Here is a 26,883-nt window from a genome sequence, read left to right as displayed (position 1 = left end):
AATGAAAAAAGCAACTGCCGTTTGATGCTGAGATCCAAGATGAAAAATTGAAAGATGCACACACATATATAAATTATCCAGATCTCTCTCACACTTTCAAGCCCTAACTTTTCATAAGCTTAACCTACAAAACTGAGGGTTTTACCACCGCCTAAACACCCTTTTCTTTATTTTTCTGCTACACGAAATAAAATTACTGTTTTTTAAAACGTAGCTGATAACTTTTTGACTTTTTGTGAAACTTAATCCATGTGTTTAAAATGACCAATTATTCAATCAGATGCAATATATAACACACACACAATGCTCAACATTCTGGAATGTGTGAGGCAATAATTAATAATAAGAGATTGCCTAAGTAAATTATGATACACTTCTGTAAAGTTATACTATTTAGCTACTAAGAAAGCTACTAGAAAAGTATAATTTTTCTCATAGGAAGCATTAAGTAATAAAAAAAATACAGCTTATTATAAGAAAAAGTATATAAGTACATGCATAAAATAATAGTCTGAAATGTTATGTGCTCACATTTTAACAGTGAATTTCTTTGAGTCATGAAATTTGAGTATTTTTTGGTATTTTCTTCCTTATGAATAGATGCATTTTCTAATTTTTCTATATTGAATATGCATTATTTTTGTAATTTAAAAAAACAGATGTTTGACTGAATAAAAATTTTTTAAAAATATACAAAAATATTCATTTGAACATGTTGATTCATTCTGAGAGTAGCATAATGGGGCTATTTACCAATTAAACTTGCAATGTCTAATTGCCTCAGATCATTGGGTTAGTTAGAAGATGAATGTTGTAAGCTGCAAATAAACTCTATACAGGCAACATTAGGCTTGCTAATAGGGAGCTGCTAATGGAGTATTATTTCAGGAACTAAAATCTGCACATACACACACTTAAACAAAGAAAAATATCTTTCCCCCCACCTTTTCTGACCTGTCATCTAAACAGAAAGTGTTTAAATGGAAATGCCTCTAAAATGCAAACAGTGTTAGATCTTTTCCTGATTACAGGAAGGGCACCAACTGTCTGAAGTGCAATGGTAGCCCCTGCAAAAGGGGCAAAGGATGCCAAAATAGCTGACTAACAAAATACTACTACAACTACTACTGTTACTACTACTACTACTACTATTACAACTACTAGTTACTAATACGAATTATCATAATAATAATGGCTATAAGTTGCCATCTGTCTTCCAGGTACAAAGCACTTCAAATAAATTATTTCATTTCATTTTAATAATTCTATAAGTTGTAAGTGTTATTATTGCCATTTCACAATAGATAAATCAAAGGGTTAAGTGAATTGCTCAGAGTAACAGCTAATACACAGTATAGCTTACACTTGAACTCAAGTTCAACTTAAAAGTGAAACCACAGCTCCTTCCATTCTGCGACATTGCCTCTTACAGAATTGTTCATTATCCCCAATGCCAAAACTACAAAGGATTTTCATAAAAATTTCTCTCTGCAATTGATTTTTTACACCCCCATGGAGTCTGATACAGAACGTCTTTGGATATATGGAATATATCATCAACTACCTGGTTCTATCATCATTTTATTGCTTCTGAACTATTTCCCCTTCTGTAGCCTGTTATTTGTAAATAAATACAGTTATTCATTGATGGTAAACAATTTTGAGTGATTACACATCATGTACTCAATGCTCTGTACTCTACATCATACTAGATGGAGAATCAAGAAGGATTCAGCTTAAAGTATATTTGCACTATAAATAAAGTATAGCTTTATTATTGGATGTTATTGGGGTATAAAAATAATCAATTGCACTTTCTGATTTTAAGAAATCTACAGTGTAAGAATATTTTTAATTTAATAAACACAATATACACTCTTTACTATGTGCCAGACACTATTTTAAATAAAAATTTATAAATAATTTTATAAATTATATATTTATAAAATAAGTTAATTGTAAATATTAATTAATGGAACTGTATTGCTTTGGGTAACATATCAATTCCCCAGAATAACCTTATACAGAATGTACTGTTAGTATCTATATTTTACACATAAGGAAACTGGTACACAAGAAAGTAATTTGCCCATAGTCACACAGCTAGTAAGTGGCAGGCTGGAAGTGAAACCCAGGAATTTTGGATTAATAGTTGTGTGCTTTATCGGTGGGCTATGTTTCTATCCAAAGTGCTGCTTACGCTGTAATAGCCATGATGCTATATAGGGCTAATAGAAAACGTGAGAATTTTAAAATTTCCGCAGATTAGGAAAAGTCTGATTATTCTGTCACCATGTTAACAAGTAATGGAACTGGTTTTACAGCTGATCAAAAGTTAACAAAAACTCTACCTCAGTGGTGTTAGGGCAATATAAGTACAAACAAAACCTTCTCCCCACAGTTCTATTACTGAATAAGCATTGAACCAGAGTGTGTTGTGCGACACATGCAATCCCTAAGGGACTGCAAAGACAGAAATGAATCTCATCCTCTTACATAACAAAGCATATACCACCTATTACATAGGTGTTTTCAAAATAGACAATAATCAGCTCTCAAGTAAGAGGACTTGACTACACGTTTTGGCACACCAATTTTACCTAAATTTATCATGGTAGCTGGGGAGATCCCCCTGTGCTAGATTTATCCAGAGGAGAAACAAACTCCTCATTGCAAAAGATAGGCTCTTTCTCTCCTCCAGGAACTGAGAGATAGGTGCTCTATTCCCTTGATCCTTGCATTTCAAAAAGATGACTCCCAGGTCCTTGAGGAAACATTCCTGAGATGGGAGACAGGCAAGAGGCTTTTTTTTTTATCATTATAAAGATTTACATACACTTGAAAAGGATAGAGAAATAACTTCTGAAAAAAAAAAAAAAAAAAAAAAGGAAGGGGGCTGAAGTCTCTTTCCCTACTTCCAACAGGGAGAATTAAGCCTCTTATTTTTAATTTGTATATGCCCTTACAGTGGACATACTTTTCTAAGGGAACTAATCAGTGTCTGTTCCTTTCTTCTGAAAGTCAGTCAATTAGAAAAGCATCATTGGTATAAATATATTTTGGAATGTCAACCAATCAATAAGAGTTTCACCTGAGTAAGCACGTTTCTACAGATGATGAGAAACTAATCATATGTCTGATTTTCCATCAATTCTTGTACTCCATGCTTTCCAGAGGCCCTATATAATATCAAATATCTGCTCTGCTTGGAGAGAGATGATGAGCATATCTCTCCCTTGCCACAGTAAGTAATACATTCAGCTTTGTTTAATTTTCAGATACTGAGCGGTGAGCTCTTCACCCTTTAACATATGGTACAGGAAGTAGGAATGATTAGAAATGATTTTGACTTAATTTTTAATTTTTTTTGAAGTGACTGACCTGAAATCAGCAGATCCAAGAGGACTAATACATGTAGTAGTACCACAGAGTTTCAAGAACTAATGGAAACCATACAAAAAATCATACCAATGATCATATCCTCATCATTCTTGAAAACTAACTGTGAAAAGAAGGAATATTTTTTAAAGCATATTTTAGTCTCTAATAAGAGCCAGGTATTTTGTAAGATGTTTCACATTTAATCTTCAGAAAAACCTTCTGAAGCTTTTTGATTAAATTATATGTATTCATCTATCTGTCTCTCTGTATGAAATGTTGTCTAAGATCTCTTAACAACTTAGTAACTGAGCCAAGATTATATAACAAATTTGAGAATGAGTCTAATATATTACATTTCTTTACTAGTAATGTGAAAATGACTTAGTGGTATTATTCGATCCTAAACTTGGAATTTATCAACCTTGCAAAATAAAAGCCAAAAAAGAAAAAGATTTATCTCAGGACTCAGTAAGAGATGTGGTAAGAAAAAGGAAATTAGCACATCTTTGAAAGTGGTTTTTTTAGGTCTTAGCTCAGTTCCTAAGTCCTAGATACACTACACATTCTCATGTGAGAAAATATGCCAACTTCCCTTATAACTACAAATGCTGTACATGGGACTTTATCTAATTGAATTTATTAGTAATTTTTTTCTTGAAGCTACTTTTGTTGATACAAAAGTACGTTAAAAGAACAAATTTTAGAAATCAAAATTTTTTCTTTAGAACTTTGAAATACTTTAAAATACTATGTGAGCTGACAAAAGATTGGTTAATTCTTTGCTTTCCATTTATTTATCACTATTATTTCCTTCTATGTGCCAAATTATTTAGTAACAACTGCATGCTATATAGCCTGCTGATTCCTGATATGACCAGTTTGTTTTTGTAAGTCTGTTATAATTTAGAAGGAGCAGACGACCTTTAATAGTTTTAATAGGTACTCATATGAAATTAACAGATAGATTCCAGTGGTGGAAAAAAAGACATCGAATAACAAATTGTCATGAAGTGTGCCTCTCAGTATGGAATCAGAGATTTTAAGAAATAGCATTTTTTTCTGATACCGTGGCAATATGCAACCACTAATCATACAATTTGAAGCTGAATTTTATATTCCCCCTTGTGATATTCCCAGCTATTATACATTGGAGCTAATTTGGCAGCTTTGACAACTGGAATTACTACTTTTTTGGGTGTCAATTGTGATGAGATTACCATCTAGATGAGGGGGAATATTCATTCATCTATTAAAAAATACTGTTAAATCCCATATGATTCTGATCAAGAAAAAAAGAGAGTAAGACACATGAGTAAGCAATAAAAAAAATGGATAACACATTTACCTGAAAAGATGAAAACAATGACAAGAAAATACCACATGCTACTTTGATGTATAAATAAACTAGAAAATCTAGACAAAACAGAATATTTCCTAGTAAAATACAAATTTTCAAAATTTAGCCAAGGAGTTATGAAACGTGTCTTTCTCTTTTATATTTTTATTTTCACTAGCTTTATTGAGATATATTTAACATATAACGTGTAAATTTAAGGTGTACAGTCGGATGATTTGATTTACATATGTATTGAAAAATGATTACCACAATACGATTCGTTAATACATACATTACCTCACATAGTTACCATTTGTATGTGTGTGTATGTGATTGTGTGGTGAGAATATTTAAGATTTACTCTCTTAGCAACTTTCAAGTAGACATTATAGTACTGTGAAACATTTGTTATACACATTACCATAAAATAAATTTTAAAAGCATTTTAATATCTGCCACTGAAAAATACATTGAGATCAAATGAGTTCCATGTAGAGTGTTACCTAATCTTTAAAGGTAAAATAACTCCAATGTTATTAAAAATGTTCTGAAAAAGGGCAAAAAATATGACAGAAAGCTCTGCAGTTAAGTATATTAAGCCTGAATAACATTAATATGAAAACATTAAGATAATTTAGAAGCCTGTAAATATATTTTATTTTGGAATGTCAAATATATATATAATGGTAGAAAATAGACTCCAGCTGTATATTTCTCCTGCCCTCTGCTGGTCATGCAAGGGATGTTCAATACCACGACATATTAGGAAATCTGATATCTGTATCTCCATATTAATTCATGAAAATTGCTTAGCTGGTGTTTGAAAAAATATAGTAGCTTTTTCTAATAATAAGTCTAATAAAATAAGAACAGAGGTTGAACTATTTAGTTATAATACTAGTATGAGCATAAAGATGCCAAAACTTGTCAGTATTATTCAACATTGTACTGAAGTTGTAAGTAAATATGTCATAATCAAATAAATTATAATTGGAGTAAACATATAAATGTAATTTTTAAACATAGATTACAAAGACACATGTATAAACTAGGAGAGATAGTGGAGGAATTTCTTAATCAATACTGGAATTTGGAAGCTTAAAAATATATATATGTGAGTAGATAAAGATTAAAACTGTTGTGTGGCAAATGCTACAATTAACACTGGATTTGGGAGAATATATATGTAATGCAGATGATAAATATTTAATATCTGTCAAAAAGTGAACTCTTAGAGATGCATTAGGAAAAACTTCATTTTATAGAAAAATTAACAAATTACATAACTGAGGATTTCATAAATGAAAAAATCTCGATGGCTAGGACACACGAAAAGATGCCCAAATTGACTAATATCCTGGGAAATGCAAGTTAAAGTAACAATAATCTCTCTCTCTCTCTTTCTCTCTCTCTCTGGCAGAACTTGAAAGAGATACATCACCTACTGTAGCTGGATGTTGATGAATATTTAATCTTATAAAGTGATGGTAGAAATGTGAAGTGCTAGTCGTTTTTGAAAGTCATATGCATTAAAATTAAAATGCATATTCTTTTTGACGCAACAATTCCAGTTTTTGGAAACCAACAAATGAAAGTAAAGTAATAGAATGTATGGACATATGTATATATATGTTTATTGCAGCATTGTCCATGGTGTCAAAAATTAGAAAGAAAGCTAGTGCTCAACAACAAAAGAATCACTGAATATATTCTGTTATATCTATATTGTGCAGTATTATGTAATATTATACATTTATAATAATGAATCAGAATTCCACCTGTTGTGTTGGAGCTGCTATAGATTAAGAAAGAAGGGTGACAAGGAGACGCCTAGCAAAAGAGAAACTAAAACAATCAAATAAAATGTAGACTTATTTAAAAGAAAAAGGCATGTACAATTATATTTTATGTTTTGTAAAGTATATATCTATATATGAATACTTAAATAAGATTAAGTCTTGTAAATATTTATTATGACATTAATAGGATATTATATCAGTTTTTTGTTGCAGTCTAACAAATTACCACAAATTTAGCAGCTTAAAAGACCACACACTTATTACCTCTCAGATTCCCTTGGTCAGGATTCCTTAGCTGAGTCCTCTGATAAGGGTGTCACAAGGCCACAATCAAGGTGTTAGCCAGGCTGTGTTCCTTTCTAGAGCTTGGGGCTCTCTCTCAGACTCCCTCAGATTGTTGGCAGTTTTCAATTCCTTTGGATTTTAGTACTGAGATCTCTATTTTCTTACTGGCTGTCAGTTGACGGCTGCTCTCAGATCCTAGGTGCTCACAGGTCCTCTCACAACATAGCAGCTCACTTCTTCAAGGCCAACAGAAGAATGTCTCACTCCAGTCTGATAAGACAGTCATATATTATTTAATGTAGTCATAGGAGTGACTATGCCACTGTCTATTGGCTAGAGGGAAATCACAGTCTGCTTATACTCAAGGGGAGGCAATTATTCAAAATATGACTTAATTGGGGTCACTTTAGGGTGTGTCTGACACAGTCATGTAACTTGAGAAAAATTTATTGATTGTGTTTTACAACCAGAAATCACTGAAGAATTACAGTGGCTTGAGGATTGGTTGATTGGAAAGTGAAGACAGCTCTTATATTTATTCTTGCTTCAAGTTTGACTCTCTTTTCAGTTTACAGTAGAAGCAGACTAGATTACTCAGATCAACCTTCCCACTGAAAAACAATAAAAAATAAATCTGAATAAAACATTTGAAAATTCCTTAAGACATTAAATATGTAAAAGTAGAGACAAGATATCCCAGACCAAAATTTTAATGAAAGGCTTCAACAAGAGAGGTAAGGAGAGTATTGAAACATCATGGCAGTGTACCTAGAAGCTTTATAAAAAACAAAACAAAACAAAAACACCCCTAAAGGAAAACAAGTCTAACCTAGACTGTAGGAAATCCTCACAAATAATCTTGAAGGGCAATAAGTAGAAACAAGTCAAAAATTAACAAATAAGAAAATAAGTCAACACAAGCAAGACTGGACAAATACCATGGAGATCAGAGACAGACCTGTGCATTTCAGATATTTTAATTAGTAAACACACATTTTAAAATAACTCTGTGTATTATTTGTCACAGAGGTCAGTTAATGACCAGTCACATTTCCTTTTCCTGAAGTCACTGCTATAACACATTTTCCACCCTGTCTTGAATTTAAATTAGAGGCATGTGACTAGTTCTTGCCCAAAGGATTGTGGGTAGAAGTCTTATATGCCATTCCTGAGTCTGCCCCCTGAAACCACTTTAGAGATTATTGTCTCATCTCTTTCTCAGATACCTAAGCCTGGAAGAGAATGACTCTGAGAGGCAGAAGCAAATATTAAAGTAGGCTATGACCTTGAATGCCCCTTGGGGAAGAAAGCCCTAGGATGGCTGCCATATCTGCAATAAAAATTTTTATATTGTAAATAAAATTATATTTGTTAAGACACTGAGATTTTTGGATTGCTTATTACAGCTGCTAGAGTTAATTTTTCTAACCAACACAAAATTCAAAAAAATCTTTAACTCATGTGTTTCTATAATAAACCTTCAAACTATGTATCATTGGCTTAGTGTTCAGGCAGTGGGAAATGAGGAAATTGATATCTGAGGCTGGAAACATGGAGATAAAATTGTACCATGGCAGAACATTTGATAAAACTGTCACCTGATTTAACATTGAAGGCTTATAAGATGCCTAATGAATTGATAGTGCTAAGCTCAGAGTTAAAAAGAATCAGAACATTAGCCTCTTAGCTATTATTAGATCATTACATATTACTGGCTGCATTTAACAGTGTACTATGAGAGGGACATTATCTTGGAAATGAATAGAATGCTTTGCAAGCAGGAATAAAAGAAAATGTAGAAAATCCAGAAATTTGAGGATTTGTAAAGATAGGAAGTACAACTGAGAGATAGGATTTTAAAAGGTATTTAAAGCTGTGAATGTCTGAGTAGGGAGTTCCAAGGGTCTGAGCCTCCAGTAAAGGAGTGATTAAGCTGGTAAAAACTATCAGAGTCAAATTTTTGAGACTCTGGAATCTAATCATGTATCTGGAATCTAAAAACAAAACAAAACAGCACCCAACAGAATTCTTCATTAAGAAAAAAGCTTTTAAATTCCAGTAAGAGGGCTTTGTAGCATTTTTGTTTATTCAACTGCTATCCCCCAATCTCCAGGTGGTCAGTGGCAACCATGGGGATGGCAACTCATGTTTCCGGTGTAGTTTTTTTGTTTTGCTGCTGCCAGAGGGGGAATATGGAAACCCTGTTGTCAAAGAATTGTGCTTGTGCATTTCTGCCTGTTTGGTTGCTCCCTGAAATATCAGTTAAGTGGCTTGCCTTTGTTTCACACCCCTCCAAATTCTTTCAGGGCTGGAGTGGCTTTCTGGGAAGCATATGTTGAAAAGCATTTTAAGGTTTATACTAGCAGAAGTTGACTGGTGCAAGGGACAACAGATGGAGCAAGTAGCAGACAAAACAAACAAAAAAAAAGCCTAGGAAGAGAGAAAAAAAATCTGTATTTTCTTGCTCCCCCTCCCACCTTTTATTATTTTGAAGTTCCTTATTTTTATTTTTTTTTACATCTTCATGTTTATTCTCTTGCAATTCACTACAGTTATTGCTTTCCAATTATGGTTTTCTCATTTCTATAGCAAAATAAACAAATCTGCGTTTTTAATGTTCAATTTTCAACTAGCAGTTGAGTGGAGTGTACCTTTAATATCCTAGTTGAGGCCAATGCAGCACTGTGAGGATGTGACCAGGTTGGCTGGTTTTTAAAATTGTGATGCCACAGAATACTTCATAATTCTGTCCGCGCTGTCCAGGCAACTTCATATACAGAGTGTTTCAGAGCCATCGTAGAGCAGTCTGATAATCCAGCCTTTTCAGGTAACATACATTTTACCTTCTCTACAGTTTTTTGGATCTTTGACTTTCAAATATTCAATCAGGTTATATATAGATATTGGCATCTTTCCTTTATGATTACTCTGATATGTGGTTGTGGTATTTGTTGGACTTAATATTTCCTGGATTTTTTTTTCTTATTTTAAAAATGTAATTGTAGTGGTTTTCCTCGGCTACCTTCCTCCCATATATATGCTTGTCATTCTGTTGTTGTTGCGGAAAAATGTGTTACAGCTCAGTTGTGACAGCAACCTAGATCCGGGCGAGAGACCAAGCAGCACTCGGAGAGTTGGAGAACTCAGGTTTATTACACCAGTGGGCCCAGAGGAGTTAACACTCCAAGCTCTGGACCCCTTATGTAGGTTTACACAGGCCTTTATAGGCTGCCAGTTTTACACTTTGCAACATCATATGCAAATAAAGTATAACAGAAGTTGACCAACCAGGAATAAACTTTGTAGAAATAGACCAATCAGGAGTGAGAGAAATAACCAATCAGGAGTGAGCTCCATGCAAATGAAGTACTACAAATGGACCAATCAGAAGTTAGGGAAGTGGACCAATCAGAAGTGAAAGTAATAACCAATCAGGGAACCAATAGAATTTTAGGGATAAGTAAGCCGTTTCAGAGGCGAAAAGTGAGATAGTGCCTCTGGGCCAGGGAACTGGATGGTGCTGGCACTAGCGTAGTGGCCCTGCCGGTTTTTTTATGGGGCTTCCCACGTCATTATCACTCCTTCCAAATTATTGTGTATCTCTTTAATCACCCTATATTGTATAACATTGAGTGCCTTCTTTTATCTTTTTGGGTTTTGTCCTTGAATTTATATCTATCCCTTACGCATACTTTGATATACTAGGCTAGGTTAAACCTAGCACTGGGACCATGTGGCCATCTTGATTGGCTTTTTTATTGTGAGGTCAGGAACTCCCCCAGAATTCTGTTGTCCTGGCAACCCTCGTGTACATAATATTTCAGAGCCAGACTAGACTACTCTGATAATTTCCCCATCCCAGGTAATGTGTTTTTTTCTCTTTTCTGGATTTTGTATGTTTTTAACTTTACCCTTGATCTTTTCAAGTTCCACTAGATTATGTCTAGATACTGGTTTCCTTTATTATTATATGGTGTGACATTTGTTTGATTTACATCCTCAGTTCTGGGAATTTTAAAAATGTAATTGTAATGTGCTGTTTTCAGAAACCTTCCTTATATCTTGTCACTCTATTATTGCTCCTTCCGAATCATTTTTTAAATCTCTTTAATCACCATGTATTTTATCCTATAGTTTTCTGTGCCTCGCTTTCTCTTTTTGCTTTTATATTTTTATTTATATCTATCAGTTATATATATATATCTTTAAAATCCTAGCCTAGGCCAATCCTAGTACCGTGAGCATGTGGACATCTTGGTTGGCTTTTTTCACTGTGATTTCAGTCCCTCAAAATCTGAAGTTGTTCTGGCAGCTTTCATGTACACAGTGTTAGAGAGTCAACTTAGATCAGTCTGATTATTCACCATTTCCAGGTTATACAGTTTTACCTTTTCTGGATTTTTTTGGGGGGGGGATTTCTAACTTTATTCTTGTCCTCTGAAAGTTCTTCAAAATTATTTGCATATATCGGTTTCTTTCCTTTAATATTATTCTGGTATGTTTGTGATATTTGGTTTATATTTTTAGTTCTGGATGTTTTATTTTCTTATTTTTAAAATTCTAATTGTAAGGACCGATTTACCATTGTCACTCTACTATCAATCTTAGCAAATCATTCTTTTCTTATCCCTTTAATTATCTATTTTATACCATAATGCCTATGTACTTTCTCCTTTTTTCATTTGTCTTTGAATTTGTATCTCTCACTTGCATATACATTTAATATCTCAGCTGAGGCCTATCCTAGTACTCTGGACATATGGCTGGCTTTTTCAATGTAGGGTCGTCAAGTCCCTCAAAATTCAGTTGCACAAGAATGTCATTTCACATCAGTCTGACAAATCAGCCTTAACAGGTCACATCTTTTTCTTCATTCCTGATTTTTGAAAGTGTGCCAGATAGATGCATCTACAGATTACCATATTCTAATTATCCTTCTTCTGGTACAAATTTATAATCTCTTCTCACAACTTACACTTATTTATGTTTTTATGACCACCATACCTTTAAACCTATAATTACGAATTATATTAATATTATGTATTTTTGTATTTTAATGTCATGTGTATATTAATGTATATAAACATAAATTATATATCGATATATAGAGTGATTTAATTTTCATCTATTACTTGAGTGCATTATAACTTTTATATGTACATGTTTCCACCTTGATTGGGTTTTATATTAGATCACGAAGTCCATTAAAATTCTGTCTAAATTGCTTTGGCATGCCTTGGATGTACAGTAGTTCAAAGCCTATTCAGGCCAGTCTGCTAATTTACCCTCTGCAGTTATATTTGTTCCTTTTTGAATTTTTTCAGGGTTCTTTGTTTTTGTGATATTTGAAACTTTTACAAGATTGTGTTTTCACACTTGCCTGTTGATGATGATGATGATGTTGGATGACAATATTTTTTGCTAGCAACTTCTGATTACGCCAACTTTTTCTTAATCTCTTTCCTCTGAGATTTTCAATTTTATTTACCAGTTGAGTGGAGTATATTTTAAATATAACTTGGTTGGTTTTAATGTTTTGTGTAACATGGTTGCTCAACATTTTGCACAGATTGCCCGGATAGCATTCAGGTGCATATTGCTTTAGCAATAACTTACATCTGTCTGATAATTCACCATTTACAGGTAAAAGATATACACACACATACACTTTCACCCATGCATGCACATGTGGGGGTGTTTGTTAGTATGCACAGAAATATATTGATGGTGAAATTTAAAATTCAATAGACAGACCAAAGTCCTTTCATTGTAAAATCACTTAAAACAACGATCCACATTTATGTAACATTTTGATGCAATCATCAAGCCATTTTTGCAATAGTCACATTGCCAAGCTTTAAAATATTTGTAAGGCTTTCTGAAGGTAGTGTGTGTGTGTGGGTGTGTATTTTTATTCTTAGTGCCAAAGCTCATTAATAGAAAATAAAAGGCTCTTCTGTTTTTACATCTCAACAGGATTACAGTCAAAGCAGAATATTAAAAAAAAAAAAAAAAAAAAAAGGACTGCTAAATTTGGGAGTAAATAAACCCTTTATTAAACAATTCAAATTCTGTCTAGCAATTCTGATAGTATATATTAGTCTCCATTTGGATATTTCTATTGTACTGTAACTTTTTATGAAGGTATTTATCAATTCTTTGTAAAGTTGATTCATTTATTTATTTTTTAAAATATTTCATTTATTATTGTATTATTTAATTATTTTACTGGGGGGGCACAATTAGGCTTTCTTATATTTGTAGGAGGTACTGGGGGATGAACCCGGGACCTCATGCATGCTAAGCATGTGCTCTACCACTTGAACTATACCCTCCCCCGATTCATTTATTTTTGGGAGCAGACCAAAATAAAATCCTTTTGAACTTTTCTGACAGTAGTATTGCATTAAAGAGTCTGAGCGTCTAAATTGCTAATGTACCCTGAGCTTTATTTGTAGGAAAGATTTTTCCTTTGGTCTTAAAATCTCATGTAAATAAACTACCCTCCAATGTCTTGTCAATTCATGGCTTTTATTAGGGGACACTGTATTTTAAATACAGATTGTTGCAAGTTTTTGGCAATGGAAAGTCTAAAATTTTTGCTTTCAGCTTTTTCATTCATATCCCGGCAAATCAGCAGCTGCAAGAAATTATCTCAAGTTATTTAGGCAGCACATAAGGTAAGTTTGTACTTTCAGAAATTTATCTGCCGAAGAAATACTGAAGATTACTGGACTTGGAGAAAATGTAAGATAAGAGAATATACTAAACATTTTTTGAAGAAATTTTTTGTTATTGTTGTTCTTCTCAATACTTATTTTTGCATGAAGACATGTTTAGAAAAATCTTGATTACTGTTGGCAGAGTGACTCAAACGTCGTTAAACAAGATTCAAACAAGATTGAATAGAAATACCTGTCTCCAGTTAATGGCTTTTTATATAACTATATCATGCACATAATCAGTACTTTAACTGTGAGAAAATGTTAATTATTTGGTGGTATAGTTTCTGTTAACGAAAATGTCTTGGAGTAGCCTCCTCCCCTTCACTCACATGTATTTTCTTTTCATTCATAGTAAATCCTTAGAAGAATTATTTCTCATCTGTATTTAGTGGAACTATAGTACATCAATGTGATTTTAGGTAACCTATAGTATAATATGATGTCCAGTAAACTGGGAAATTATATTCACTATATAATTTTCTTGGATGCTTTGAAAAGACCTAAAAAATTACTTGTTTAATTTTTTGTTATAATTTTTTCTAACTTTATTTAATTAATGATTTGTTTTTTGGTATAACCAAGAACATCTTGTGGAAATATTCTTCCTCCAGGCATATTTTGAATATCATTGCCTTTAAAAGGAGAGTTTTAAAATATTATCTTTTTTTAATTAATGAAGATTTTCTTGTGATGTCACCTCTATCATGGTTGGTATTAGCAATTTGTATCATTTAAAAATTGATCAATATGACTAGAGGTTTATAAGTTTTGTTGATTTTTTTTTACAAACCTCTTGATTTTGTTGATTTTCAGTATTGTTATTCTATTTTTTCTTTAAAGTATTTGTACCCTTTATTGTTTGCTTTCTTCCCTTTGCTTTTTTTTTTTTTCCTAGTTTCTTAAGATGGACACCTAGATGGCTGATTTGAGATTTTCTCTTCTGTTATTGGCACTTATGGCTACACATTTACTTTTAATCCTTTAGCTACTTCCAGCAAATTTTGATATCCTATCATTTCATTCATTTCAAAACATTTATATTTATATTAAAACCTAAACTGTATATTTTCTTGATGTAGGAATTTTGAGACTCTGGATGAAAGGAGAGCAGCCTGAAACACATCAGGAAAGTCACAGTAACAGATTATTCTTGTAACTGAAAATTCTTAATTAATAACATTTCACCCCAGGTAAGTCCATTTGTTATAGCTCACTTTTTATGAACATATATAATGAAATGTAAGAGACTCATTACAAAAGTATGAACCCCAGTCATTTATTATCAATATTTAAATTTTCCTCAAAAAGTTCTGAGTGCAAAAACTCCTATTAAGTATTGATATAGACAGAAACTTGAATTGATTAAAGCACTACTTAATATTTTAAAAGTGTAGTACCACTGAATCCCATCCCTGGGCCCAAATCTATTAGTTAAATCTATCGTTATATATATTCTAAAGACTTTACTATACACATGCAAAATACACATCAAATATTCACAAAGTATAGCATCATTAAAGATTTAAATGTGATTTTAAATATAGAGATTGTATGAAGCTATAAAAATATTAAACATGTTTGACTTATTTTTGTCATTGGTGTCTATATATATAGGTACATGTTAATGTAGTTTATCTAATCACATATTTAGTATTCCATTGAATGGATTAATATGCCACAAATAGGTAAGCATCTTTTTTATTTATGGTTATGGCTTTGATCTTAAATTGTTTATTAATGGGGCAGTTCTGATATAAGCATACTGATAAATGTTCCTGATTCAAACAGGCATGTATTTTTGTTCTTAGAAATTTAACCCTGGAGTAAAAAGTGTGCCCAATTTACTAAATATTGACAAATTGCTCCAAAAATTGCTTCTAACAGTTGAACTTGCATTAGTAGAATGTCCATCCCCCACATCCTAGTCTATTGCTAATCAAAGGGTGGTTCATTGACCAGTACAGTTCCGTGAACTGTTTGGTACAGGTCAGCAACAAAATAAAATCACTAATTGAAGGTAAGCATTGTCCTCATCAAAACTTATTTTGGTTAAACTTTTTAATATTTGCTACTATTATGAAGATGGTAATATTATTGAGATTTTATTTGTTTTCCTAAGTATTAGAGAATCTGAATTAATTTTTTTCTCTTGGCCATTCAAATTTTCTCTTTTATTTACATCCAGTACTATTTTCCTGCTATATTGATTGTATCAATTTCTTAAGTGTCATTTTATGTTCAATAGGATATGATTTTTCTGTATTTCATTCTTTTTTTTTCCTGCTTGGCTTTTGAAATATCAGCCACAAAACAAATTTTCACTGCTTCGAGCATGACACACACCCTACTAGGCAATGCAAATGCAGCAGCGAACAAGCCAAATTCTTGAAATCAAGGAGTTTACATCCCATTCTCTGTGTGTGTATGTGTTAGGAAACAGAGACAGACCCTAACGGTGCCACTGAAGAAAATAGATAGCTTATAAGGAAAAGAGCAAAGTGATAGGATGAAGAGTTTACTTAGTTAAGCCAGGCAGAGAAGTCCTCTTTTAGGAAATAACACTTCAGTTAAGATGATGTTTGAAGTGAATGATAAGAGGAGGAAAGTACAGGAGACCCAAAAATAAGAGGTTTGCAAATGGATGAACTAGCAAATGCTAAGTCTTGAAAGAATAATTGCACAAGACATGGCCAAGCAATAGATGGACCAACGTAGCAGTAACACAGTGAATGAGTAGAAAAATGGTTGGTAGATGAAACAATTGAGGTTGAAAGGGATCAGGTCCTAAAGCATCTAAAGGGCCCAAAAATAATTAGATCAAAAGTCTTTTCATAGCTAAAAATAATCAAATATTGGTGATTTCATATAGCTTCACTTAATGTTTTTATTTTATTCTAATTGCAGTGGGAATCCACTAGATAATATGAAGGATAGCAGCATGGGTTTATCAAATGCTTTTGACTGTATTTTTAAAATAATTTAAAAACTGTTTTTATTGAGATAAAACTGATATGTAACATTGTGTAGGTTTTGGATATACAACATATTGATTTGATACATTTGTATATTGCAATATAATTGCCACCATAGAGTTAGCTGACACCTCTACCATGTCACATAAGTATCATTTTTTTTGTGGTGGGAACAATTAAGATATAATCTCTTAGGAACTATGGAGTTTATAATACAGTAGTGTCTATAATCACTATGCTGTGTATTTGATCTACAGGGTTTATTTATCTACTAGTTCCAAGTTTGTACCCTTAAACATCGTATCCCCAGTTCCTCCACCCCCAGCCTCTGGTTACCACTATTGTACTCTCTGTTTTAACAAGTTCAGCTTTTTAAGTTTCCATGTATAAGTGAGATCATATAGTATTTGTCTTTCTCTGTTCAACTTATCTCATATAGCATAATGCTACCACGGGCTTTCCATGTTGTTGCAAATGGCAGAATTTCTTTCTCTCTCATGGCTGAATAATTAATCTATATTGCAAGTTCTTTTTTTTAAATTGTAGTATAGTCAGTTTACAATGTTGTGTCAATTTCTGGTGTTCTGTCATATATATACATAGATATTCCTTTTTATATTCTTTTTCATTATAGGTTGCTATAAGATATTGAATATAGTTGCCTGTGCTATACAGTAGAAATTTATCAGTTTTGTAAGGATTTCCTTGTATTTCTGATGTGAAAGATATTCTGCCAAATTTCAGTAGGTATTCTGTGTGATTTGTTCCATATGTAGGTGTGGTTTTGCTGTATTCATGAGAGAAGGTGAGCTAGACGCCCATCTACTCCACCATCCTGGCCCAGCCTGTAATTTCTTTATTCATGGACACTTAGGTTGTTCTGATATCTTGGCTATTGGGAATAATGCTGCAATAAACATGGGAGTGTATATATCTATTCTCTATCCTGTTTTTATTTTATTTGAATATATACCCAGAAGTGAAATTGTAGGCTCATACAGTAGTTCTATTTTTATGTTTTATAGAAACTTCCATATGGCTTACCATAAAACCTGAACTAATTTGCATTTTCACCAACAGGATACAAGGGTTCCCTTTTCTTCACATCCTTGCCAAAACTTCTTTCTTGTCTTTTTGATGTAAGCCATTCTAACAGGTATGAGGTGCTATCTCATTAGAGTTTTGGTTTGCATTTCCCTGGATTAGTGATGGTGAGCATCTCTTCATGTACCTGGTGGCCATTTGGCTATCTTCTTTGGAAAAATGTCTATTCGGTGCCTCTGCCCTAAAATCAGATTGTTTATTTTTTATTATTGAGTTGTATGAGTTCTTTATATAGTTTGGATATTAACCCTTTATTTGATATACGATTTGAAAATATTTTCTCCTATTCCATAGGTTGCCTTTTCATCTTTTTTATTCTTTCTTTTGCTGTGCAGAAACTATTTTGTTTGATATAATCCTATTTGCTGATTTCTGCTTCATTGATTGTGCTTTTGGTGTCATACTCAAAATGTTGTTGCCAAGACCAATGCTTATTTCTTATGTTTTCTTCTACTTTTAGAGTATTAGGTCTTATGTTTATGTCTTTAATCCATTTCAAGTTAATTTTTTGTGAGCAGTTTAAGATAGGGGTCCAGTTGCATTCTTCTGCATGTGGGTATGCAGTTTTCCCAACACCATTTGTTGCAGAGACTATCCTTTCCCTTTTGAAGGGCTTTATAAGAAGAGATTAATTTGTGAACTCTGCAGTCTGCTCCACTGATTGATGTGTCTATTTTTACATCAGTACCATACCATTTTAATTACAATAACTTTGTAGTGTAGCTTGAAATCAGGAAGCGTGATGCTTCTGACTTTGTCCTTTCTCAGAATTGCTTTACCACCATTTGAGGTCTTTTGTGATTCCATTAAAATCCTTAGACTGGTTTTTCTATTGTTGTGAAATTTTCTGTTGGAATTTTGATAGGGATCATGTTGAATCTATAAATGGCTTAGGGTAGTATGAACATTTTAAAAATATTACTTTTTCAGATCAACATGGAATATCTTTCCATTTGTTTGCATCTTTAATTTCTTTCATCAAGATTGTATAGTTTTTATTGTATACATCTTTCAATTCCTTGGATGCATTTATTCTTAAGTATTTTATTGCTTTTAATGCTATTGCAAATGAGAAAGTTTTATTTTTTTCAGATATTTTGTTGTTAATGTACAGAAATGCAACTGATTTCTGCATGCTGATTTTGTACCTTGAAACTTTACTGAACTTGTTGATTAGTTCCAACAGTTTTTTTCTTTGAGTCTTTGGATTTTCTATATATAAGATCATATAATCTGCAATCTTGTTCTTTCTATCCAATTTGGATGCCTTTTTTTCTTTTGTCTTGCCTAATTTTTCCAGCTAGGACTTCCAGTACTATGCTGAATAAGAGTGGTGAGAATGGACATCATTGTCTTGTTCCTGATCTTAGACGAAAAGCTTTCAGTATTGTACCAGTGAGTATACTTTTAGCTGTATATTTGTTATATATGGCCTTTATTAATTTGAAGTATGTTCTTTCTATGCCCAGTTTGTTGAGGGTTTTAATGAAAGGGCATTGTTATTTGTCAAAAGGTTTTTATACAGCTATTGAGATAATTATATGATTTTTACCCTTCATTCTATTTATGTAGTGTATCATATTTATTGAGCTCTTTATGTTGAAACCTCTTTGTATCTCAGGGATAAATCCCACTTGATTACGGTGTATAGTCATCAAATGTGTTGTTAAATTCCATTTGTTAATATTCTGTTGAAAATATTTGCATCTATATTCATCAGGGATATTGGTCTATAGTTTTCTTCTTTTGTAGTGTCTTTATCTGGCTTCAGTAACAGGGTAATGCTGGCCTTGTAAAGTCTGGAAGTGTAAAGTCTTTTTTTGAGAATTTTGAGAACTGGTATTAACTATTCTTTAAATGTCTGGTAAAATTCACCAGTGAAGCCATCTTGGTCCTGGGATTTTCTGTGTTGGGAAATTTTTGATCACTGATTCAATCTTCATACTCATTGGTCTATTCAGATTTTCTATTTCTTCCTCTTTAAGTCTTGGTAGGATGTATGTTTCAAAGAACTTATATATTTCTTCTAGGTTATCCAATTTGTTGGAATATAATTGCTCATAGCAGTTTCTTTTCATCCAATGCATTTCCAATGGTTGTAGTACCCCCCTTTCATTTTTTATTTTATTTAAATCTTCTGTCTTTTTTTCTGAGTTAGTCTAGCTAAAGATTTGTTAGTTTTGTTTACCATTTTGAAAAGCTATCTCTTAGTTTCTTTTTTTTTTCCTATTTTTTTCTGGTCTCTTATTTCTGCTCTCATCTTTGTTATTTCCTTTTTTCTGCAAACATTGGGTTTACTTTATGCTTTCATTTTTAGTTTCTATAGTTGTAAAGTTAGGTTGTTTTGGGGGAACTTTCTAATTTCTTACTATATACATTCATTGTTCTAAACTTCCATCTAGAACTGCACCCCATAGGCTTTGGTATGTTGTGGTTCCATTTTTATTTCTTTTGATATATATATATTTTTTAACTTTACCTTTTGATTTCATCTTTGTCTCATTGGCTGATATGATAATTTTTTATATTAAAAGTCCAGAAAAGGCAAGCTTATAGAGGAAAAATAAATAGTGTTTGCCTGGGTGTGGAAACAGGATTGCCTGAAAATGAGCATGAAGAATGTTTTTGGGGTGATAGAAATGTCCTAAAACTGTGTTGTTGTGATGGTGTACAACACTGTAAATTAACTAAAAATCATTAAAATGTATGCATAGACTGTGTGAATTTTATAGTATATAAATTATTCTTCAAAAAGGTGTTAAAAATAGGAAAACCTATAAATATGGCATTATTGAAGACTAGAGAATTATATTTTTCCAAAAGTTATTTGCAGCCAATAGTGCTAAGGGTCAAAAAATGATGACACTAGCTTAGGCAAAATAGTGGCTGTTTCCTCACCATCCCTATACTTTGAGCCTTATCTTGGTACTTTTATAAAGGTAGAATAGATGAACCTTGGACATTTTGTCAAACTGTGTTAAATATTAAGATTTCATTTTTTATTGGTTTGGGTTTATAGATTAATTTGGAAAGGAATTACAGCTTTCAAATATTTCTTTTTCCCACACAGTAACAATGCAAAAAGGCAGCGACAAGAAGAATTTTCAGGCTACTGATCATTTAGCTGCGACACATCTGAATAGTTAATAATCAACAATGAATCCCAAAGAAAATGTAACTGAGTGCCAAAGTAAGTACCTCCAAAAAGACAATAATGTTACTGCTTTAAACTCAGAAGAGGACCTTCACACTCCCATCTACAAAGATCAGTTCACTCAGCAGCTAGAGAAAACAAATTGGTTGGAAAATGCTCAAGAACCTGCTGCATCCTCGAGCAATAACAGTCAATCTGTCATGACCTCAGTCATCACTCAAGCTTTTTATATGCCTCTGGAAGAGAAACAATATGTGAATCAGTTTAAGGAAGGTAGACAAGCAAATTTCCATCTAGACATCATGCAAAGAACTGGTGCCAAACTAGAAATAACTTTTGTCAAAAACCAAGGCCTCTTCATAATAGTATCTGGTAAGCCAGAAACTGTCATGAAAGCTCAGAAGGAGATTTGTGCACGTTTTAAGAAACAAGTTTTAACTATAGTTTCCGTTCCCAAAGAACATCTTTGCTTTATTTTAGACAAGACTGGAGAAAAACTACCAGACCAAAAACAAAAAGCTGCAACTGATATTCAGACCTTATGCACAGTTAACCACAGCACCCAGACCAATGTTGCTGGCACCAAAGAGGTCATGAAAAAGGCTCCACATGAAGTCTTACTTATGTCTGTGGAACAAGACAAGTGTGCTATGGAAAGGTTAGACGTGGGAAAGGCGTTTCATCCTTTCACTGCTGGACCATACAATAAAACTTCTGACAAAAGCCTACAGGAAATGGGGGCAGACATCCACATTTCACCATCTAGTGCCAATCAGACACAAATAAGCTTTCCTGGAAAAAAGCAACAACCAGATCAGATTCAAGATTGTGTCAAGAAGATTTCTGAGAATACTAAAGAGAAAACCACATCCACAGATGTGGAGATAAGAATGCAGCACAGCTGTACAATAGGTCCCAATAGCAATTCAGTTCAGGAAATCCTGGAAAGAACTGGAATTTCCATTGAGATTTTACCTTCAGAGAGCACGTCAGATTCTGTGACGTACCACCATAAGCCTGAAAGTTTAAGGAAGGCATTTACTGAAGCCCACTCGAAGACCAAGGCTTACACTCTTTCCTCCATCTCTGTACCTTCCTGGCTTCACAGATTTGTTATTGGTAAGAAAGGTTGTAATATATCCACAATTACTCAGAACATGCCAGAAGTTCGTATAAATTTTACTGGAGAAGATAAAATTACAATAGACGGGCCAATAGAAGATGTGAGTTATGCTCAAGAACAAATTGAGGTCATAGTCAAAGACTTAATCAACAGGATGGATTATGCAGAGATTAATGTTGACTGTAAGTTTCATAAACACCTGATAGGGAAGAAAGGTGCTATCATAAACCGAATTAGAGAGAGGAATAGAGTTTCTGTGCTAATCTCACCTGAAAATGAAAAGAATAACGTGATCAGAATTGAGGGAGAATCTCAAGGGGTCCAACAGGCCAAGAGAGAACTTCTTGAACTTGCTTCTCATTTAGAAAAGGAGCAAAAGGACTTAATCATTGAGCAAAGATTTCACCAGGCAATCATTGGGCAGAAAGGTGTACAGATACGTGACATCCATAAGAAATTTCCAGAAGTTGTAATTAATTTTCCAGACCCAGCACAAAAAAGTGACATTATCCACCTTAGAGGGCCAAAACATGAATTAGAAAAGTGTGCACAATATTTGGAGAATGTGGTGACAGACATCGAAGAAAGTAACTATTCCATAACTGTTCCTATTTTCAAAAAGCTTCACAAAAATATTATTGGAAAAGGAGGTGCAAACATCAAAAAAATCTGTGCTGCAAGCAACACCAAAATTGTTCTTCCAGCAGCGAGCAGCAACTCAGAAAATATTGTCATCACTGGAAAGCCAGCCAACTGTGAAATGGCTTGTGATTTGATCCTTTCAATTCAGAAAGATATGGCCAATATTTCAGAAGTGGAAATTCCTATTCCTTCCAATCTACACAAATCCTTTATTGACTCTAAAGACTGTTTGATTAGTGCAATTATAGAAGAATGTGGAAATATCCACATCTACTTTCCAAAAGATAACTCAGGACTTCAAAGAGCTATTATTAGGGGACCTGCCCAAAGTGTTGAGAAGGCCAAGAAAATGCTCCTGCAACTAGTAGAAGAAGAACAAGCCAAGTGTTATTCTGTAGTACTCCATGTCAGACCAGAGTATCATAAATTCCTCATGAGTAAAAATGGTGGTGATGTTCCCAGAGTCTGTGAAGAGACTGGAGCACGTGTCCTTTTCCCTATCCCTGAGGACATGGATCAAGAATTGTTAACGATCCTAGGGACAGAGAAGGCGGTCAAAGATACACAAAAGAAACTAGAGGATCTAATTACAAATCTAGATAACGTGGTAGAGGACATCATAGTGATAAATCCCACGTACCACCAGCATTTTTTTATGCAAAGGGGTGAGGTGTCACGGGAAATGACTGAGGAATATGGTGGTGTGATTATTAACTTTTCATGTTTGGGAGAACAAAGTAACAAAGTCACAATCAAAGGAGCAAAGCCTTGTGTGGAAGCAGCCAAGAAACATATTCAGGAGATTATTGAGGACTTGGACACAGCAGTCACAATAGAATGTGTTATTCCCCAGAAGTTCCATGATTTTTTCATGGGACCAATGTGTTCTCGAGTCAGACAAATCAGTAGAGATTATAGTGTTCAAATCAAATTCCCAGATAGAGAGGAGATTCCACTTACTAATACAGAGCCTGCTGTTCTGGAAAATAAGGAAGAAGTTGGGGAAAAGAGCACCATAGGAGCTGCTTCTATTTCCCCAAGAAAATGTGACACCATATTGATCTCAGGCCCAAAGAAGAAGTGTGAAGCCACTGTGGAAGCCCTTGAGGCTTTAATTCCCATCACTACTGAAGTACATGTGCCCTTTGACTTACACCATGACATCATTGGTCAGAAAGGAAGTGAGGTACACAAGATAATAGATGACTTTGAAGTTAATATCCAGATATCATCACCTGGGTTAGAGTCTGATATCATTTCCATCACTGGCCTTGCTGCAAATGTAGAACGAGCCAAGACTAGATTACAACAACGAGTAAAGAATTTACAAGCTGAAATAGAAGAACGATCATTAAAAAATTTTAGACTCAATGTCACAGTAGACCCAAAATACCACCCCAAGATCATTGGCCGAAAGGGGTTAGTTATTGCTCAGATTTGCTTAGAGCATAAAGTTACCATCCATTTTCCAAGAAAAGAGAGCAATGAAACACAAGACCAAATCACAATCTTAGGATATAAATATAACGCCATAGCCGCCCAGGATACAATAATGAAAATGGTGCACAATTTTGAAAAAACAATCACTAAGCAAATTTCACTAAACAGTCAGGTCTGTGGCCACATTATTGGATTGCATGGAAAAGCCATTCATAAAATCATGAATCAATTCCAGGTCGATATCTACTTCTCTCCTAGAGGAATCCAAGATGCAAACATCACTGTGACTGGACTCCCTAATAATGTCAAAAAAGCAATTGATCATATCCTCAGTCTTGAGGAATATTATCTGACTGTTCAAAAGCATAAGTTAAAGAAGGAGCATATGAAGAAAGTCACTCTAGGCAATTCATTCTATGAGCCACGCAAGAATCTGGAAGTAAAAGATCTTCCCTGTACTGCATATACCATTCAAAAGATCCCAGACATGAATAGCTCTTAATGCTCTGTCTCTGGGTCTGATGATGCTATAGTATTGAATTGATCTGAGAAATATCTTATATGGGATATGAGGGTTTGTCCAAAGAGGGAAATGGAGACAGACCTTTAGTATCAGTGATGAAGCCAAAATTTTAATGAGCAGCTCACTTTCTTTTAAACAGTCTCAAGCTTCTGTATCCTTGCATATTGCCTTTCCAAAACACCACAAATGCCCAGTGTCACCCAACATATAGTATCTCTTAATTTTGATTTGCTTTGTTTTTCTATCACATTTAAAATTAAAGGCTTTACATGACAATGTGCAAATTCTGATACCATTATGTACTTCATCATGCCAAGCTGCTCTTCTTGCAAAGGTGAGTCTGGATAGCAGTTTGGGGAGGAAGAATGCTTGGGCCAAGGTAATGTACATAGACACCTAGGTTAGGATATATGCACATGCAGTTTAACTAAGCATTACCAAATTTTCTTCATTTCTGCAAGAAGTGTATGAGTTCCTAGTGGTCCACATATTCATCAACAATTGATGTTACTAGCCTGGCCTAGTGGACATCATTTTAGCATAATATTGATTTTATGTCACTGATCAATGTCTTTTATGATTATAAACAGGCATGTACCCCAGCTTTTTGTCTTAACCCATTAAGCTTAACCATTATGCTTCTGGTGAATCTGAAGTATGGTTATCCATCCTTGGAAAACATTACTAGCAATATACGAAGTATTTCTGTTCTACCCTCATAAGCCTCATCCTCAATATCAATCACTGCTCACTAGAACGACTGGATGTTAAGATTTTGTCACTATCAGGCACTGAAATGAATCAGATTGATGCATCAACTAAATTTGCTCCCAGGCTAAATAAATAATTTCCTGCTCTACATTTTATTTTATTTTTAATTATGTTTAGCCATATTATTCAACAAAACCATCAAAGTACCTGCAATGAGATTAAATGTAATATTAAAATATCTCAATAATAAATATTGTATAAATACAATAGCAATAACAAAAAAATAAAACCAACATTGTAGAAATAAACACAAATTTAAAAATAAATTTTCCCATAAAAATCTCCAGAAAGGAATAAAACTCCAAAGATTAAATACACTGGAAAGTTCAATTTGGAAATTTTCCCTCCTTTTTTAGGTCCTGAAATATTTTAAGTAGAATTGGATTGTTTACTCTTTAGAGGTTCATAGATTGAACTTTCTGAAACCATCTAAGTCTCATACATTCTTAAGGGGAAGTTCTGTATTTTCTATCATGGTCATTTGGTCTATTGAGATTTTTTTTCCTACTTGGGTCAAATTTGATGTTTTACTTTTCTAGAAATTATCAAATGTATTTGTGGTTTTATAGTTTCCTAGGACTACTGTAAAAAACATACTACAAACTTGGTGGATTGAAATAACAGAAATGTATTTCTCTCCGAGTTCCAGACACCAGAAGTCTGAAATCAATATGTTGGCAGGCCTCTATTCCCTCAAAATTCTCGAAGGGATAATTAATTCCTCATCTTTTCTAGCTTTTACTGGTGGTTAGCAATTCTTAATATTCCTTGGCTTTTAGACTAATCACTGCAAGCTCTGCCTCCATCTTCATATCCCCTTTCCCTTGTATATGTCCGTCTCATATCCCTCTACCTTTTTTTCTTATAAGGACACCAGTCATTGGATTTAGGCCATACCCAGGTCATCAAGGATAATCTTATCTTGAGAACCTCTATTATATCTGCAAAGATCCTTTTTCTAAATAAGGTTATATTCACAAATTCAAGAGTGAGAATGAGAGCATGCCTTATGGGGGGGGGTCATCATTCAACTCACTAGAGCTTGGATGTCTGAAAAGTCACATGGAAAAAAGGTAAAACAATTTTTTCCCTCATTCCAAACAATTGTAGAAACTTTAAGTGGCTCATAAAATCAAGTGTGAAAGTTCTAGAAGAAAGCATGGATGAAATCCTATATTGTTTCCCAAGATTAGTAGTTAGTGATGTCAATGTCTCTAACAGATGCTCTGTAGTACTTGAGTGATAGAAAGTAGAGAAAAATCTTGGTTGTAGCCTCTTCATAAGTGTGAGATTTGACATTATGAAATCACCACATCTTGGAAAAAAATATTTACCTTAGCAAATTGTGTGCCCCTCAGAGGTTGCCATTTGAGACATTTTTTTACTTTGGGTGCAGTTCATATACTTGCAATGGTGGTAGCCAAAGTCTAATTTGAACAACTTTCCTTATATAAACTTTCTGTTTCTTTGAGCCCAACATCTCTGCCATTCTAGAACTACAGGAGTAGAGTCTCAGCTTAGTGACATCACCTTCACTATCGCCTCTGAGCAGGTAATTTTAGTTCTCTGACTTCTTTCATTGCCGCATGCTAAGGAAAATCATAGGCCAGTGAAATCACTAGGAGGAA

General features: G+C 33.6%; 1 protein-coding gene across 1 annotated transcript; it reads left to right on the top strand.

Annotated features, from left to right (window-relative positions):
- The first annotated feature begins 20,758 nt into the window (after positions 1 to 20,758).
- Positions 20,759 to 24,762, top strand: LOC102518882 (vigilin-like). The gene has a single exon (XM_032474689.1). It carries the CDS (start codon positions 20,759 to 20,761, stop codon positions 24,461 to 24,463), a length of 3,705 nt encoding a protein of 1,234 aa, XP_032330580.1. The 3' UTR covers positions 24,464 to 24,762.
- The last annotated feature ends 2,121 nt before the right edge of the window (positions 24,763 to 26,883 follow it).

Source organism: Camelus ferus, chromosome X, assembly GCF_009834535.1.
Source record: "Camelus ferus isolate YT-003-E chromosome X, BCGSAC_Cfer_1.0, whole genome shotgun sequence".
Classification (NCBI taxonomy): Eukaryota; Metazoa; Chordata; class Mammalia; order Artiodactyla; family Camelidae; genus Camelus; species Camelus ferus.
The sequence above is the reverse complement of the archived record's forward strand: the minus strand, read 5'-3'. Positions and strand labels throughout refer to the sequence as shown.

Coding starts and splice junctions, on each gene's coding strand:
- LOC102518882 (XM_032474689.1), top strand. CDS start 20,759: ATGAATCCCAAAGAAAATGTAACTGAGTGCCAAAGTAAGTACCTCCAA.